A 20,380-nucleotide genomic window follows, 5' to 3' on the forward strand; every position below is an offset into this window, starting at 1 on the left:
TTTAGAGAATAAACTGCCTTTTTAAGGTCGTTCAACTGCATTTTAATTAGATTAGGACTTTGACTAGGCCACTCCAAACTCTTCATTTTGTTTTTCTTCAGTCATTCAAAAGTAGGCTGTTCTTTGGATTATTGTCCTACTGCAAAACCCAAGTTCACTTCAACTTGAGGTCACCAACAGCTGGCCGGACATTCTCCTTTAGGATATTTTGGTACATGGCAGAATTCATGGTTCCATTTTTAACAGCAAGTCTTCCAGGTCCAGAAGCAGCAAAACAGCCCCAGACCATCGCTCTACCACCAACACCAACACCACACATTTTACTGTTTGAATGATGTCCTTTTTTTCTGAAATGTGATGTTCTTTTCAAGCCATGCATAATGGACACACGCTTCCTCAAAAGTTTGTCTCGTCAGTCCACAGAGTATTTCCACAAAATACTTGGGATCAGCAAGATGTTTTCTGGCAAAACTAAGACAAGCCTTTGTTGTTTTTGCTCAGCAGTGGTTTTAATCTTTGAACTCTGCTTTGCAAATAATTTTTGTTTAGTCTCTTACTTATGGTGAAGTCATGAACACTCACCTTAACTGAGGCAAGTGAGGCTTACAGTTCTTTGGATGTTGTTGTGTGGTCTTTTGTGATCTTTTGTTGTCACTACACTCTTGGGGTAAATTTGGTCAGCCAGATACTTCTGGGAAAGTTCTCCACTGTTCCATGATTTTGCCATTTGTAGATAATGACTCTCACTGTAGTTCACTGCAGTCCCAAAGCTTTAGAATTGGCTTTATAACCTTTTCCAGACTGGTGGATTTCAATTACTTTCGTTTTCATTTGATTTTAAATTTCTTTGAATTTTGGCATGATGTCTAGGTTTTGAGGATCTTTTGGTCTACTTCACTTTGTCAAGCAAGTCTTATTTAAGTAATTGCTTAATTGCGAACAGTTGTGGCAGTAATAAAGGCTGGGTGTGGCCAGAGAAATTGAACTCAGGTGCGATGAACAAGAGTTATGTTTTACCTGGAGGGACAACAACTTTTTCCATAAATAGCTATGTAGTTTTGAATTTTGTTTCCCCTTAATAACAAAGACCTTAATATTAAAGCTAATATTTAAACGATCTGAAACATTAAGGTGTGATAAACTTGCAAAGAAGAAATCAGAACAGAGACGAACCCTTTTCACACCACTGTACATAAATATAAAACAAATAGTACACGATATCTGATGGGGTTCAATTAATATTGTGTAAAAGTGTGTTCAGTTCTATTAGTTTATTTTAGGGCTTCCACGATTTGTCGATATAATCGGCTGAGTCTATGCTAATAATTAGTGAAAATCCAATTTTTAAATTAATATATAATTTTATATTATTTTTCCTTTGAAATCTGATTTTCATGCTTTTAAATGAAATAAGCATTTCATCCATGCCACTAGCATGAGCAATCCACATCGCATCATTTAAATGTGCTGAGGAGATTTATTATATCATAACAGCACAAGCATGAAGCATTACCACCTGAAGAGAAAATATTTCGAAAAAAAAAAGACTTTGAGAAAAGAATTTTTAAAATCAAACCTCAAATTATTGTACATTATGTTGATTTAAATCACATTTATTTAGGTTAATTAATTAACTAACATAATATATAGTTGTTGCTTGCATCCCTAGTTAATTTATGCCAGATTAAAAAATTAAAATAAACATTTAATTTTTTGTTTGATTTGTCGCATTTAAAGAGAAAAATAAACCAATATAGAGTTATTGACCATTAATGCCACTTTTTTGAATATCAGTTCAATGCATTTGTCACAATAATCTAATTGAGCCAACTTCATGTAATTAAGCCAATTAAAATGTTTAACAACTGAAAGGCCGCAATTTAATTTATGAGTCATTTGTGCATAATATGTGGCTTTTTTCCAAGATACTGCTTATGTAAGTAACAAAGAAATTAAATCCAGGAGAAAAGAAAAAGCCAGGCAGGTTTCTCTCTAAGGAGAAAATTTATATAAACATGCAGGCAAAATAAAAAAAGATAATACATACACTGGGAATAGGAATGACCTGGACCTGATCACACTGAGAAACAAAACCAGAGAGAGACAAAACGGGGAAAAGAGAACCATCAAAAAAACAAAACACAACAAACAAGACACTGTGAAAGCACACAACACAACAGATATTATGAACAGTTGTTCATTACTATCACATGACAGACTAAGTCACAGAAGACAGACATGCTGACAGAAATCACATCTTGTTCGCGGTGTAATCTGGAAAACACATGGGTTTAGTTTAATGTTTCTGCGGGTCTAAAACAGGGCAGCTAGGAGCACGTGCACATGTAAAATGAAAGGACATTCCTCTGCAGCTCGAGAGTCATTCGCAGGCAAACATTGGTGGTAATGTAATCTGAATCAGATCCATTTATAGCTGCCTGTACCTGCTTTGGCAGCAAACATGAGTGTTTGTGGAGCACCGTGGGTTTAAGTTTCACCATGGCGGACAGTGAGGTCATTTCACATGGTACACTGCCCAGCGTCTGAATGTGTGTGTGTGTGTGTGTGTGTGTGTGTGTGCTTGAATGTGTGTAAGAGACAGAAAGAACAAGAAACAGAAAAGGAGTCAAGGGTAAATATACTAAAAAGTTAACATAAGCTAAAATTTATTAAAATAACTAGTATTTTTGTTCATTTTGCACCAAAAATTATTTTGTAAATAAACATGTGTGATAAAAGGTGTTTAAAGAAACAGTCCATTTTTGGGAGTTCATCTCCAGTGGAGTTGAATCTGAGTTTTGTTGCTGGTCTCCGGGTCTGGTGGGAGCATAAATAGCTTAGCTTAGCATAAGTTATTGATTCGGATTGATAATTTTCCTATTTAAAGCTCGACTCTTCTGTAGTTACATCATGTACCAAAATGAACAGAAAATAAGAAGTTGCTGTTTGCTAGGAACTATACTCTCAGTCTGGCGTAATAATCAAAGAACTTTGCTGCAGTACCATGGCTACAGCAGGTGCAATGATACTACGCAGCACCTGAAAATATTTCCCAGGTAGGTATCTAGGCTACAGCACTGTATTATAATATTTAGCATATCATCTATGTCTTGACCTAACCTCAGTAAAATTTAAAATATTTCTGAGACAATAATAATAATAACTTGCAATATTTTAAATTCAAAGTTATATTTGTGTGTATTTTAAATAATATTTTATATGCTATCCATCTCAGGTAACCACGCTTTTCCACCTTCAATGTTAGTTTTAGAAAAATTAGGGTTAAGAAACATAGGGTATTTATATGTAGATGGAAAATTTGCTTAATTTCAGCAGCTGTGTGAAAAATACAGTATTCCTTCTTATTACTTTTTTAGATACCTTCAAATGAGAGACTTTTAACATTTCTAAATATGCCATGGCATCATACATGTATCGGGACACATTTCTGGAAAGATGTCTTAGAGATGGTACCATTTCCTTGCTTTGAAAGGGTTTAGAACAGGTAAAAAGTCCATCAATGGAGAACATTAAATCTGCATTGGAAGAAGATTTTGCAGTAGAAATTTCAAGTTAAATTTGGTAACAAAGTCTTGAACTGGTTCACAGATGTCCCAATAAAGCAAAACATTAGCTATGTTTCTATCCAAAAATGCTAATTAACTTTATGTCCAAAACTAGATTATCAAATAAAAGACGTGAATAAAGCAGCGTTTCCATCCAATGAATCAAAGAGAACAAAAATCATAACTTCCTGATTAACTGGCGCCAAATATCAATAATAAAACCAGAAATTGCTGTAGTAGGAGAAGCTGTGTGAATCTTTTCCTTTTTTAATTAATGACCTGCACCTCAGAAGGCAATCTTGACATGCAGTGAATGCGCAGTGGCATTTGAAGGTGTAAAACACGGAGCACTGAGGCTCTTGATTCTGGAGGTCATTAATAATATAATAACACTAATACTGAAACGATTAAGGCGTTTTAGAATGACCAAAACAACATTTCAGATGTTTTACAGTGTGCTCAGCCTGCTAGTTTGTACATTTACACACATTTTTATCATCATATGATCTCTTATAACAAAATCATGACAAAGTGTTTCCATCGTAGTTTATGCGCATCTTTTTTCATAGAATAAAAAGTTTATCCTACTCAGTTATGCACATGTTTTTTAATGCTTTTTTTAAAAACGTACGCGCATCTTGGTGTTTCCATCAACCGTTTTTTGATGCGCATATCAAAAATGCCATAAAAATAGGTGAATGGAAACATAGCTATTGTCCCATTCAGTTTAAAGTGCTTCATAGGCTTCAATATTCCAAGTGTAAATTGAATAAAATATTTCCAGAAGTGTCGCTATTGTGTGGCAAATGTCAGTTTTTAGATTCCAACCTGTCTCATTCCTATGCTATGCGAGTTACTGGAACAAAATATTTACATTTTTTTTATACATTAGACATTCCGATTGAACTAGATCCTATATTAATTATTTCAGATTTCTGGAAAATTTTACACGGGTACAATAACTGTTTGTTTCATATGGGTTGATCCAAAAACGGTATCCTTTTGTTTTGGAAAAAAAAAGTTCCAATTCTTAAATTATGGCTGACAGAGTTAAGGGGTACATTACATCTGGAAAAAAATCTGGCTTACCCTAATGGACAAGGTTTTGTTATTTAAAAAAAAAAAAATTGGTCCCCTTTTATTTTCTTTCTACAAACTTTCTACTTTCTACTTGTGATTATTATGTTTACTATGCTTTTATTACCTACTTTTACCATTGGATAGCACTGGTGGGTAGTTGGTTAAGGGAATTTAGGGTTTATTTTTTTGTTTAATTATTATTTTAATGTTTTAGGTTGTTATTGTTGTTTTTATTTATTTATTTATCTATTTATTTATTTATTCAAATGTCTAATTGTTAAAATGCAAGTTGTATGTTTATTTTTTAAAAGTGTATTTAATAATACACAAATAATACAAATATTTAAACCAAATAATAATTTATTTACATTTTACCTAGTGAAATGTCAAATATTTGAGAAAATAAATGAACTCTGATTGATTGATTGATTGAATTTTAAAATCTGCACAATGTAACATTTTAGCAATTGTCTATAAATCCTAAGATTACAAGCTTTACAGAAACTGAACGTAACGCTTTCTGTTCCTCCAGTAAACAATCATACGAGCATTAGACACTACTAAAACACTTAATCTGATTTTCGTCCCTAAGAAACAATTGAGATATTACAGAGCCCTCCTCTATTTTTAACCTTCCTGCATGGTGACCTGCTTCGCATAATTACTTTATTAATCTGAAAAACAGAGCAGACGACATGTGCAAATAAACACCACCATCAGCAGGCACAGCTCGTTCTCACTCTATTCCTCCTAAAAGTGTACGCAGAAAACGGCAGACAGAGAGAAAAAGAAAAGGAGGGGAAGGAACAAACTGGGCAGCAAGTAATCAATCACACAAGACACACACAAACTTTATTGGAATTAAAGAGCCAGTTCTGGAATGTGAAAGAGAGAGAGAGAGTGTGTGTTTGTATATATTTATATATATACTAGATGTGTGCGTGTGGAAATTGAAGAATGTGTGTGAGGGGAAACGAGTCCATCATTTCTAGAACGGGATGGTAAACATCATGGCGGGTTCAGCGAGTTCGGAACAGCTGGAAAACTTTGCGGTATGGACACAGGAACAGCGTGCACAGAGCCTGCATTCGGCGCAGCTCACAAACAAGAAGAAACAAAAAGTAAAAAAAGAAACACTCCGCTAGTTTGCTGATAAACAGGCGTTATTCTTAGCTTGTTTTCAATCACAGTATAGGCTGTTCAATTTCATGCAAACAGATTTTTGCACCGTTATAAGTGTCATTAAGGCAAGACACTGCTGGTCAAAAGGGTGAAGAATTTAATGAAATGTTAGCACCATACTTACACATAGCTGACTGATAACATTAAAAATTGCAATCTTTTTTCATTACAAGTGTTCTAAAATGTTACATTCAAATATGCTAATAATGCATTTCATGAAACATTTTGCATTTATTTCTAGCACCAAAATCTAAACATTGGATCCAGATTCAAACCTTTCTATTCTTTTCTTTTCTATTCTATTCTATTCTATTTTTGATTGATATATATATATATATATATATATATATATATATATATATATATATATATATATATATATATATATATATATATATATATATATATATATATATATATATATATATATATATATATATATATATATATAGAAAGTCTTGTTTGTTTTATTTAGGATAGAATAAAAGCAGTCTTAAATCTTTTAAAAACCATTTTGAGGTCAAAATTATTAGCCCCTTTAAGCTATATATTTTTTTTCATTAGTCTACAGAACAAACCTTCATTATACAATAACTTGCCTAAGTACCTTAACTTGCCTAGTTAACCTAATTAACCTAGTTAAGCCTGTAAACGTCACTTTAGCTGTATAGAAGTGTCTTGAAAAATATTCATCATGGCAAAGATAAAATAAATCAGTTATTAGAAATTAATTACTAAAACTATTATGTTTAGAAATGTGTTGAAAAAATCTTCTATCCCTCAAACAGAAATTGGGGAAAAAATAAACAGGAGGAATAATAATTCAGGGGATATATGTATATATATATTATATATATATGTATCTTTTTTTACATACATTCATACATGCATACATACATACATACAAACATACAAACATACATACGTACATACAAACATACATACATACATGCATACATGCATACATGCATACATACATACATACATACATACATACATACATACATACATACATACATACATACATACATACAAACATATACATACACATACACACACACAGTGTGTGGGAAAGTTACTTTTGAAAGTAATGCATAACAATATTAAGTTACTTTTTTAAATAGAGTTACTTTTTTAATAGAGGAGCTCTGCTAACAACACACTGTAAAACCTAAACCTACATTTACCTAAAAGCATAAAAAAATTATTTTAGGATAATGTTATCTGGGAACTTCCAGACCCCAGGGCTATACATGTCGTATATACAGATTATTGAAAGTTTAAAGCAATTTATTTGCTACTTTTGTGCAATTTGTCTCAGGTAAAATCACTGTCCATTGAAACAATTTCCTTTTTCTTTTCTTTGATGCGATTAAAATGTTAAATACATTCTCTTATTGACTGCTTGATTCACTGTGATTAATTTAATTTTAATTTAGCTATTTATTTTTTAAAACCTCATTAATTAATCTAAAAAATAACATGTTACATTTTCAAAAATGTAACTTAAATATTATGATCTATTTTTTAAAAGTCACACGTTACTTTATCGTTACTTAGAAAATGAAATATTTTTACAAAACTCTTACTTGTAATGCGCTACCCCAACACTGTATATTTATAAATAAATATATAAATAATTATAAGTATATTATCTTCAGGCAAATTTGTACATAATGTAACGTAACATAACGTAACTTAACATGCCATAACAAAATGTAACGTAACATAACAACATAACGAGTAGAACTGTGAATTTGCTTTATGTACTGTAAGTAAGTGCTGTGACATTTATGGCTCAAAGGAGAAATAAATAAACTGCCTTTTAAATATGATTTGTAATAAAAATCAACAGAAACAAAAATAGAAAGTGTGACAGAAGTGTATTTTGCAAACTTTTTTATCTGAAAAAAGGACAGGTGCATAAAAATAAACTCTGTGTTTTTGCTTTATAGAAATAAAGAAGGCCTCACCTTTGGCGGGCTGCTGTTATCCTCGGCAGGTGGAGGGAGCGAGCAGGTCTTGTTGTTGGTGGCTGGTGGCTCTGCATTATAGTCCCGGAAACAGCAGAAGAAGGGACTAAAGATACTTCGGTTCCTGTGTTTCTTTAAACTGCTATTGGACTGGGAGACTGTGACAGAGAAAAAACACACACACACACCAAATGATGGTCACTGCAATGTACAAACTGTTCAAAACATCTGGGGCTTTACCTTCCCTGCCCTGTAACTTAAAACCCATACAACGCACGTTCATGAAGGAGGTCGTAACTAGTAAAAAAAACAACAGTCTTTCGGAGTTTGCTTATTGGTTCACGTGTAAAGCTCACATGACCAAGAGAGTGTGCAAACAGCTCGTTTTGTGTATGGTATACAGAAATCGTCTCCATGGGCTACTCGGTCACCTTTGCCCCCCTTCACTTGAACGGCTGCCATTGTATTCTGTGCATACAGCAGCACGTCAATGAGCACGCCGATATGTCTGAAGTACAGTTACACAACATACATTACAAGCTGGAGAAAAATGAAATTCGGACAATGTAAATGATTGTGAGGAAGACTTGTGTGACAGTAGGATTCTATGCAATGTTAAGGGTTACAGTGAAATATTCATTAAAATATTTTATTGTAAACAGTCATGAAAATTTTATAGCCCAAAATATAAAATAGCCCACTTTATTGTAAAAAAAAACTCACACAGTCACACAATTCTTGCAAGGCTCTTTTTTCAACAGAATCAATTACATTACTATCATCTTTATTGTAAAAGAAAAGCCATCCAATATTAGCAAGATTTAAAATTAAAGAAAAAAACATTTCTAAATAAATAAACAAAAAAATAATGAGCAACCAAAAAATAAACAAATTTTTAAAAATGAAACCAAACAAGCCAAAATCAAACCAAACCAAACAAAACAAAAACTACAAACAAAAAAGCAAAGCAAACAAAACCCAAATAAAACTAAAGCAAAGCAAAGCAAAACAAAACAAAAAACCAAAACAAAGCAAAAAAAGAAAAACAAAACAAAACAAAACCTTTTAAAATGTAACCAACCAAAGACAATCAAAGCAAACCAAACCGAAGGCAATGAAAAAAAAAAAAAAAAATATATATATATATATATATATATATATATATATATATATATATACCAAAACACACACACACACACACACACATACACGCACACACACATGCACGCACGCACGCACACACACACACACACACACACACACACACACACACACACACACACACACACACACAAACACACAACTCTCTTTATCACGGTTTGCAACATCTCAAAATAAAAGAATAATTCTAAACAAAATTATGAAAAATTGTGCTCTTGGTTGTAATCAGTCATAAATGTTACAAACTAAAGAGTCTTTTTAAAACAAAAACCAAACACATCAGCAGCTTTCCTTTGAAATAATCCCTCTGCTCATCCTACAGAAGCATTCTGGGTATGTGCATTTTTTTTCCAAGCAGTTGCAGAAACTACACAAACAGCACAATGAAAAAAAGTGAATATTTTCAAAGCTAGATCACTTGGTTGCACTCTAGTCGACTTGCTGTGAAATAAACAGAGAGAAAGACTGGATGACACAACCTTGCTCTTCATTGGAGATCTAATGAGATTTGCACGCCAGGTTTTGTTATTGGAAGAATAGGCCGCTCTCGACAGCAGCCAAAATGAGTGTCAGGAAAAAATTTTTTTTTTTCTTTTCAATAGACTAACATATAAAGTTGAGATGTCAGTCTTGATGCATCTTTTTAGTGATACTGCTATTTTGTGACCTGTTAAGTGTGAAATGGTGTGGTGCAGATTGGGTTTCACGTTATCCAGGTCAGTCCCGACTCGTGAGGACAAAGTGCTCTCATTGTTGCAGTAATACCTGTTGTCACAGTATCTTAAAGTGGTAACAATCAAGTGATTATACACTTACTTCATAACAAGAACTTGTGTTTTTGCAGGAAAACAAACAATTCTAAACCCAGTAAATACATCCATAAATTAACAAGTAAATAAATAAATAAATCAACAAGCTATTATGTTGTTCAGAAATGTATTTTTAAAAGTGAAACCAAGCCAAACCGACACAAAAGAGAAATATGATAAATAAATAATGTTAAATAAAGAAAATAACTTCCTTAGCCAAAACCAAAAAACAAACAAACAACCAAACAAAGAAGTAAAACAAACAAACAAACAAAAAAAAAAAAACATTCAAAAGTTCACAAAACAATTAATAAATTAAATGACAGGCATTATATATATATATAATTTTCTTTTTCAAAATAAACAAAAACCAAAATCCACAAATAAATTATATAATTTTAATATAGTTATAATCTTGCTCTTTTTTGCTACTGTTTATTATAATTTCACATTAAGATTCCAATGCCTCATTATTAACTTGTTAAAATGATTATAATTAAATGAAATATTCTTAAGAATAAAATATTATGTGTTCTTTGGAAGAATGTACTTGCATTTTGATGCTATTATATTGTCGATCTGGCATTATATAATGTTATGACTCTGGTCAACATGAAAGAACACCAGACAAATTAAAAATTGTCTAAAATTAACAATATCATTTAGCGCAATATATTTTTGTGCAATATTCATTCATTTTCTTTTCGGCTTAGTCTCTTTATTAATCTGGGGTCGCCACTGCGAAATGAACCGCCAACTTATAATATCCAATACGTTTTACTTAGTGGATGCCCTTCCAGCAACAACCCATCACTGGGAAACATCTATACACACTCATTTGCACTCATACACAATGGACAATTTAGCCCACCCAATTCATTTACACCGCATTTAATTGGACTGTGGGGAAACCGCAGCACCTGGAAGAAACCCATGCGAACGCGGGGAGAACATGCAAACACAACACAAACGGCAACTGACCCAGCCGAGGCTCAAACCAGCAACCTTCTTGCTGTGAAGTGACAGCACTACCTACTGCACCATCGCGTCGACTTTGGTGCAATATATCTTACATTAAGTTTTTTTTGTCTAGTTGCAATTTGTCTTAGGGTGCTTTCACACCTACACTTTTTTTTCGGAACGTATCTTGTTTGCCCAGTTAGCGCGGTTCGTTTGGCATATGTGAACAGGGCAATCGCGCTCTGTTCCGCACCAAAGTAATCGATCCGAGATCGCTTGAATGAGGTGGTCTCGGCTCGATTTAAATGAACCCTGGAGCGGTTCGATTGCAGTGAGAAAGCGATCTGATCCGAGCGCGGTTATATCACTGTGTTTCATGGATATGTTATAGGCATACGGCTATATGAAGAGAGAATTATGAGTAGGGCGGGAAGTTTCGCGAGTCTCCGGATGCCCGCAAACGGGTGATGATCTCCCGGTAATCTTGCGTCTCCCTCCCGGTCCTCAAATAGGCATCTTTGCGTACCCTTCTCACCCCTCCCCACCGCGTCTCTCCTCAGACACGTCACACGCGCACCCTGTCAATCACCACCAAACCACCACCTCTCCTGACAGCTTAGCGGGACGCTGCAAAATAAACCCTGACACTGACCAATGTAAGGAGAGTTTACTCGCACGTGACTTGTTTTAGCTCTTTTGGTCTGATTAGAAACTTTGCAGTGTGAAAGCGAATCGCTCCAAGAGCAAAGAGCAACAATGTAACAATTGTAATCTCTGTTTCGGAACAACTTAATCGATTCACAGGTGTGAAAGCACCCTATTTTCCTACAGCTTTTGTTTCATTTTTAATCTTGGCCAGGTCCAGCAACTCTTGGTGAAAGGCTTTTTTTAAATTTCAGCGTGCCTAACCTCCTTACATAAAGGTTAAAAATAAATAAAGCTGTGAGCCAAGCGGCTCTCAATCTCATAATGGAAGAAGCATTAGGGTAATAGCGAACAGCATCTGTCTGATTACTGCTATTGGAAAACACATAAGGTCACGGAGAGCAACAGAGCATGAGGAAATCTGCTTCCTGTGGCTCGACAAGAGCTCCATCTAGCACAAGTACATTAGTCTTTATGATGATCACAAACAACAAGGTTTGGCTGAAGACATTATTAACTACTTGTCTATGAGGACAGCAGGTCAACTCAAAATATTATTATTTGTCTAAATTACATGATAGCCCATGCATGCTTTATTCTGGAGACATTGTTCATAAGGACAAACAATATATACTAAAAATGTTTTGGTGTAATAAAATAAAATAAAATAAAATAAAATAAAATAAAATAAAATAAAATAAAATAAAATAAAATAAAATAAAATAAAATAAAATAATAAAAAAAAATAAAATAAAATAAAATAAACAGAGATCTCTTAAATTTTCATTTCTATTTCTATTTTTCCTAAATGTAATTACAAAGTCAAAGTTAAAAATTGTTCAAAAAATTATTGGAGAAATTTAATTCGAAATCAATGATGATTACTTTTAAGCATGAATAATAAACAAACAAACAAACAAATAAACAAATAAACAAATAAATAAATAAATAAATAAATAAATAAATAAATAAATAAATAAATAAATAAAGTCACATTGTATATTACTGAAGATTGATTGCAGATTTTGGCAAATGTCAGAAAAATTCAAGACAGTGTTGAACTAAACAGTCAAACAGACTATTATCAGATTTTCTTTCTTAAACATAAAAGGACACTGGAGCACGCATCTACAAACAGACTGTAGTGAAATTGTGTGAAACTAATTTAAAGGGTTAGGTGGGCGTCTCAAAAGACTGAGAAACAGAGACAGCGATAGTCACCCCAACTATAATTACCTGTCAGTTGACAAGCTGAGCTCTGAAGCGAAACAAGACGCAAACGACCTTCCACACAGAAACACTACAGAGAAAGGTGATTTAATACTGAAAAGATATTGTGCAAATATGACTAATGATTTGGTCCCCAGAGCATCCACCAAACCAGAAAACATGTAAAAAGTACAAACTAACTTTAATTTTACCTTCATAGTGAAGTTGTAAGAGGATCTTATCATATATTACGCTGAAAAAACGATTCATTGGATCGACTAAATTTTATAAAGGTAAATGGTTGCAAACAATTGATATGGGCTAAATTTTAAACAAACATATTAAGTTAAAAAAAGTAGTAAATCCAATTAATTTTTTTTTTCAGTGTACATCCTCTCAATCTCACCATTTCTGTTCGCTCATTAAAACAACTGAAGATTTACAAAGTCTGCACTAGAAAATATCACAACAAATATACTGTACTGTTGGATGAAAAAAAAATATAAGAGCAAAATAAGAGTTTTCTTTCTTTCTTTCTTTCATTTCTTTCTTTCTTTATGTCTGTCTGTCTGTCTGTCTGTCTGTCTGTCTGTCTGTCAACCTACCTACCTACCTTCTCTGAAAAACAGCAGATCATTTCCATTTAAAGAGACTTGCACAGACATTTTGAGCTGAAACTTCAGACACATTCTTTGAACATGAAAAAGGCCATAATATGTCACATTTAAAGGGACAGTTCACCCAAAAATAAACATTTTGTCATCATTTACTGACTCTCAAATGGTTCCAAACATTTATGAGTTTCTTTCTTCAGTTTAACACAAAAGAAGCTATTTTAAAGAAATCTGAGGTCCCAGTTTATATTAAGTGGCCTTAATTACTATGTACCTGCATCAAAAATAAATACAATGTACTTACTGTGTTCATGACACATTGCAGAAAACTTCTGGTGCTCTTGAGGTGAGATATGGCAGGCCCGTAGCCAGCCTATTGAAAGGCGTGGTATTTTTTCTCAAAAAGTGGAACTTTTTGCAGCTATTCAGCTTACTTTCTATTGAATTATAAGCTTCAAATACTGAATTTTAGTAAAATTTAAACACTAATCTTTGATGAGTTAGCTTTTAACTTTTAATGCAACAACACATTTTTTTTTTATTTTGTCAAAGAGCTTAACATATTATTTTACCACAAAGTGTACATTTACTAATGTGCATTTAAACTAAGTCATTGCAGATTCATTAATAATGTTATAAGATTAAAAATAAAACAAATTGAAAAAAGGAATTGTACCTATTTTTCATCATATATTCATAATCATCATCATGAAAAAAAGAGAATTCTGTTAAAACTTGTCTTAACTCTACAACTATAGCCTTCAGGCAAATAACAAACTGACCAGCACGTTTCCTCAGTCAGAGTTTGTCCATTTAAACATTTAAAAATTAAATTAGTCTTAAAGCCTTCTTCTATCGGTTATTTTCACAATGTATGATGGTATACTGTCAAAAAAAGATGACAAATGAGCTCATACAGGGGCCGAACTCTGGACAAATTCTTTCGAACCACCTGAAGATTAGTGACAGGGTAGGTTTAAGGCTGGGTTAGGTGTAAGGGATTGTCAATGGTGTAGTTACATACATGTATTACAGATGTAATTACATGAATGTATTTAATTATTTAGAAGTACAATGTAAAACATGTATTTAAACAACGTACATTGCAACAAATGCTTAATTTCATGGTAAGTACATATTAGTTAAGGCCACTTAATATAAAGTGGGAGCAATCCTGAAAACCTGTTGCCTTTTATTTGTTTTCTACTCTGGAATATTATTTTTTTTCTTCTTAAAATTTCATTTTTGGATGAAGTATCCCTTCAAGGAACTATAGCTACTTCGGCAGTCTATTTAAAAAAACAGCACTGGTTGCTTGAGAACAATGATACAATAAAAGGATGCATACAGTGAATCTCTTTCTCATTTTTCCTCTTTCGGATCAGCTTTCAGAGCATGACCGCAAACAGATCTGACTAACTTGTTATTTATTAGCCTCATTTCCTTTGTTTGCTCACTTCAAACTGAGCATCTAAATTATTAAAGCAACAGCTGAACGGCCGTTTGACGCTTAACACTTCTGTTTTTGTATTCTGTGATTTAACCTTTCCCCCATTTCACGCTGTTCTCCCTCACAAACAGACCGACCGCAGCCACTTCTGGCCTCTGTAATGCAGCCGGGGGTCTGATGGGCATTTTTTCCACGCTGCGGGTCAGAGGGTTATTATCTCTTCCTGTCAGGAATGTGAGGAATTTCCTGTGTGTTCCTCTTCCCGCTGTGAGAGCCGAGAGGCCGTGTCCACCCATGTGACCACTCGCATCAGATTACCTCATTCACAGACTGGGGGAATGGGCTGATCAAAACAAATCAACTAGTTCCATGAGCTAACCTGGAAAGTGCAGGCAGGGGAAAGGGTGTTGCTGGGATTGTTTTGTACATAGATTTCCCTGTGCGGTTCTGATTTTGTAGCTTTGAACCAAAAGACAGCTGTCAATCAAACGCCAGCATTGTAGGAATGGCAGGCCCTTGTAGACTGGCTTTTATTATGTTGTTCGCTGTCTGCAAGTTTTTGAGTTTTATCTCCACACTCATCCAATTGCTTTTTGTGCGTGAGGGAAGCGGGGGACGAATCCTCTTTACTGTAGTAAAAATATTGTGACTTATTTAAAACGTGACTTTAAAAAAAATATTTAATGTCTGTGGATTGAAAACACTTGACTGTATATTAATTATTGTTGTAATATTAAATACCCAAAATTTTTAAATATACAAATATTAAAACTTCTATAATTATTGTTAACACAATTGTTTTTGAAAATGAATATTTTTTTCCATTTTTCAGTGAAGATGGCTAACGTATATTGGTGCATTTGAACAAAACAAATTTATTAAACAGAAATATTTATTAAGATAATATTTTAGTCACATATCATCTTTATAGATAATACATATAAGTTTATGCAAAATATTGCAAAAACAATTACAAACTACATTTCAACAAAATTGTTTACATATTTTTGATTCTCTTGATTTTTGCTATTTTTGAAAATGTTATTGATTACTTTTCTCTAGCATATAAATTTAGGCTACACATTTTTGAACCATTATTGTAAGTTATTTTGTTAGATTAGCTTCAGATTTAGCTTCAGTACTGATTAATTTAATGTATTTGCACAAATATAATACTGTAAAGCATCCTACAGAGAGTATTAACTTAAATGAGAGATTTGTAAGGGGTATACTCATATATGCTGCAAATATATAATATACATATATTGTATATTAGCGACTTTTGCACAGAATTACACAGTATTAAACTGTAATACGAACTGTATTTTACTGTAGAAGAGTTATGCAGTACGATACTGTATTTTAAAGTTGTGTTGTGAAAATTACTGTATATTTGACAGTTCATACAATACTCTAATTAGATGTACCAAATGGTGCTATAAATGTAAATACAGCATTTTTGTTGTAATTGATTTACAGTAAGTTACTGTAGATTCAACAGGAAACTGTTAACAGTGCATATTTATGGAATATCAGTAGTACAAACAAACAAAAATGCATAAATACATATAGCAAAAATAGTACTGAGATACTGTTATTAATATTAATTTATCATTATTATATTTTTACACGCTTATAAAAAGTCCAAATTACAAGTCAAAAACAAAAGCTCATTAACAAATAAAAGACCTTAAAAAAAAGATCATGAAAATCCTGTAAAAAAAAGCTTTAAAGTTAAGTCAGCTTTAATTTAAGCGACAATTAATACAGTAAAATTAACAAATTAATAGAATCATTTTATTTTCTATGCAGATATTTAAGGTGAAACAATACCTTTGACACTCTGCAAACTCTAAAACTCTTCAGTAAATTACAACCTTTGCTATTTGACAATCACTCTATACCCCAATGTGATTTCAGTGTTATTTGGCTCAATCACGCAGCCCTAATATCTCTCCTCTATTCCACTTATTGTTGCATCCGTGTATACAGAGAGTGGTGAGAAGCTAAATTTGAACAGAATCCACACACTTGACGCTGTGGCAAACTGACAGAGCGACTCCAGCCTCATTCCTGTGGCGAGCCAGAGAATGTGTTTTTAGATGGGTATGTTTTAATGTGTGCGTGTGGAGAAAACCCTGTTGGACGGAGGGTTGTTAAGGGTATGGGCCCACCTCCTCCCTCCATCTCCCTCCTACCTACTTATTATTGCGCAGTTCGTCAAAGCTGGAAAACACCAAAATGGAGAACACAGAGGGAGAAATCATGTTTTGGGATTGTGAGCATAAACACAGATTGGACTGTACCATATGTGTGTGCTCATAGTAAGTGCTTAAGAGAGCAGTATATGTCTCCTTTTTAAAAGATGTCAAATAAATTTTGTCAGAATGTGTCTATGAAGCTTCAAATACACCACAGATCATTGATTATAGATTGACAAATGGCACGTATTTTGTGTATGTTCCTTTAAATTAAAAAAGCTGCTGCTTTTAGACGTGGGCAGAGCTATTCTGACACTCCAAAAACAACAAAACAAGTGAATCTCACACTGTATTTTAACAGTACATGAAACGAAAAGCAGCCATGATATGATGTGATATGGAAAAATGAAAACACAGGGGTCTCATTTATAATTGTTGGATTCGTGTGGGGGTGGAAACGTGCGTATGGCACTTCCTCCAAAAAAACAAATTTGACAGTGAATGTGTACAGCTGTAAGTAACCGCCAAGGAAACACATCTAACATAAATATTGACTTAATAAAACCACTTTAAATCATTGTCAATTCTGATGACGTAGGCTGCTGATACTGGGATTGTGCGACCAATTGATTGTCGGCGCAGCATTAAAAAAGCCAGCTTAAACTTCAATGGCAATCTCTCTTACTCCTTCTCTATTTCGTTGGGCTTTTGGTAAATGGGTCTCTGTGAGGATCATCTCACTTGCGAGACACTAGTCTGGGAGCATTTTGGTTTTTGTTTGCTTTGTGATCAATACTCTTGTCTAAAAACTATGTGAGATACAATGTGTTGCTCTTGAACTCACCCAGTTAACTGATATCCTCTAGGAGAGGATGCGGAAGTGAGTAAGCCGTGCGATATACATTTACAACACGCAGGATAAATTTTGTATTATTTTCTTAGGTTCAGGAGAGTGTGCTTGAAATTAGTCTATTGAGTGTCAGCTTGTCATGTGTAGTTAGGACGCAGTGGCAAAAATTACCGGTGGATTAAAGCCTGGTTAAACATAAACCAGACAGTAATAGAGAGCAAGACGTTACAGCTTTGAGATGAACATTCACGAAAGGTTAGTGAACACATTTATGTAATTGTTATGGAGAAAACTTGATTCAGGTCATCAAATTTTTATGAAATGTTCCTTTTAACTAACCAACCAGACAAGGAGTGTACATCTATGGTTTTTTTTTAAACATTCCCATTTTCTGTGAGCAGCTCAGACTGACACTCTCGGGTGTGTTGGATGATGTAAACCTGAGGACATCACAGAGCCGAGACAGTTCACTGATGAAGACATAAATGACTGTTGATTGTCTAGTGAACCATTGCTGTCATCTCTGTCTGCATCTCCTCATCCATACTAAAAATCACTCCGTATTTTATCTTGGCCTTCTGCTTTTTTATTCTACCTGTCGTGTCATGTATAATGTAGCTGTTTGCAATTGTAACAAAGAATAAAGTGTATGGAGCATTTCTGTTCAATCAAGAATAGATTGATGAATGATTGATGAGATTTTTTATAAATTAACCTCTTTTAGTATCCATAAAGTTGAGATTTTAAAAGAATCAACCAATATGACTCAGTATATTTATTATATTGTATATACTAAAAGGAAAATTATTGAAGAAAAAATCATAAATCATCATGTTTTCAATAATCAGTTGTATTTAACAGTATTTCAGTCAGTTGTGAATAGCATGGTCCCCATTAATAGTTTTTGATAACAAAACAAATGGCACCTCTTACTATGATGTCAAGTGAGCACTTGTTTAAATCCGCTATGGCCTTTCCAATGATTAGTATCAAAGTACTTGTCATTCTGCTTTAGAGATAACTACCACTTATATTTGATAGCTTTGAGAGCTAAAGAGAATTGCAGCATACATGCAAATACATGATGTCCTGATTCAAAGGCAGATCACCTTTAGGCAGGGAGTTTCTAACCAAACGTGTCTTAAAAAAAGCACAACACAAACATATGAGGTAAGACCAAACAGGCTCATTGGAAATACGTGTTTCAGCATACATTTTTTTGTGAAGCTGTAAATACGTAAAAATGAAACTTTATCAGATTCATAAGACTAAAGGTCTTCATTCTGCTAAAACAACTAGTAGGAATGAACTTTTGCCTGCTTATTACACTGCTACCTGGCACAAAATGTAAAAAAATAGACACAGAACATTGTTCTGAGCCTTAATAGTTTATTAACTGCACTGTAAAAAAAAATCTGTTATTTTATGTTTGTTTTTTGCGGCAGCTGGGGTGCCGAAAAAAAAAGTAAAATAACGGCTGTTAAATTACAGACATTTACCATGAAATAACAGTAAATTACGGAAATGTACTTGTATTCAAATTTACGGTTAATTTATGAAATTTGCTGTCTGTTATTTTATGGTAAATGTTTGTAATTTAACAGCTGTTATTTTACAGGTTTTTTACGGCACCACAGCTGCTGGAAAAAAAAAATATTTTACAGTGTGTTGAATTAAATGCTAAACTGACAGAAACAAAAGAGTCTGAATGGAGCTTAAACTAACCTAAGATTTAATTAGTCACAAGATAATGCCAAACTGTGAAAAAAACGAAGCTGAGTTTGAGCTTGTATTGCTAGTTTCCTTGTATATTATCTTGGAATTATCTTGGAATAACCTACCTGGGAATGTCATGATTGATCAATCAGAATCAATTATTCCAGACAGCCATTTAATAATGACAAATAAATCATTATTTTCATGCAGTTCTTTGCACAACACCAAATAAATACTACAAAACCACTTAAGAGTGTTTGTGATTTATAATTGAATATGTTTGCCTCACCTCTCTCGATATGAACAACTTTTCTGGCATGGTGAGTTTACACAGTGGCTCATCAAGCACATAGTTTTACCTTGATCTTACACTACTTTTTCTCTTTCTTTTAATCATACTTACATCACAAGTAAGGTTCCAAGAAAGAGAAAAAAGTAATGTAAGATCAAGGTAAAGCTACATGCTCGCAGTGTACTTTTATTTTACGTTTGCTTTTGAAAACCCTATTGGTTAATGTTATGGAAATGTTTAGGTCAATGGTTTAGCAGATGATTTGTAGGCCAAGTCCAGTCTTCTCGTGGATGTGCAGAAGAAAGACATTGATTTTTGGCATTTGAAATGTAAAACAAAACATTCCTCATGTATCGTATTTTAGAATTGGAAAAATGTAGACAGTGCCATCTAGTGGATTTGTCACCTAAAATATACAATAAAACATACCCAGAGCAATGTATTTAATGTTTCGTAAAAATGTAGGCTGTGGCACACATTTCCAATGAGCCTGGGCTGGGTAAGACAGCAGAACTACAATTCACTGTTTCGCTTCACTGCCTTAAACTGTTTTAACAAGAGCACCGAGCGAGAAGACTAAAAGAAGAATGATCTGTCAGGAAACTATTCATTACAATGCATCGAGCAAGACAAGGAAACGGAAATGCCAGCGTTTAAAGTCTGATTATCAGG

General features: G+C 33.6%; 1 protein-coding gene across 2 annotated transcripts in view; it reads right to left on the minus strand.

Moving 5' to 3' along the window:
* The window catches only part of ctdspla (CTD (carboxy-terminal domain, RNA polymerase II, polypeptide A) small phosphatase-like a), a 68,126-nt gene that overhangs the window by 29,307 nt on the left and 18,439 nt on the right, over window positions 1–20,380 (minus strand). Inside the window, exons 2-3 of one of the 2 annotated variants that reach the window (XM_087308889.1) lie at window positions 7,802–7,959; window positions 2,048–2,080 (exon numbers count right to left, since the gene is read on the minus strand). In XM_087308889.1, coding sequence (XP_087165015.1) covers window positions 2,048–2,080; window positions 7,802–7,959 — 191 coding nt within the window. 2 annotated transcript variants of the gene reach the window in all.

Source organism: Danio rerio, chromosome 24, assembly GCF_052040795.2.
Source record: "Danio rerio strain M-AB ecotype USA chromosome 24, GRCz13ab, whole genome shotgun sequence".
NCBI classification, from domain to species: domain Eukaryota; kingdom Metazoa; phylum Chordata; class Actinopteri; order Cypriniformes; family Danionidae; genus Danio; species Danio rerio.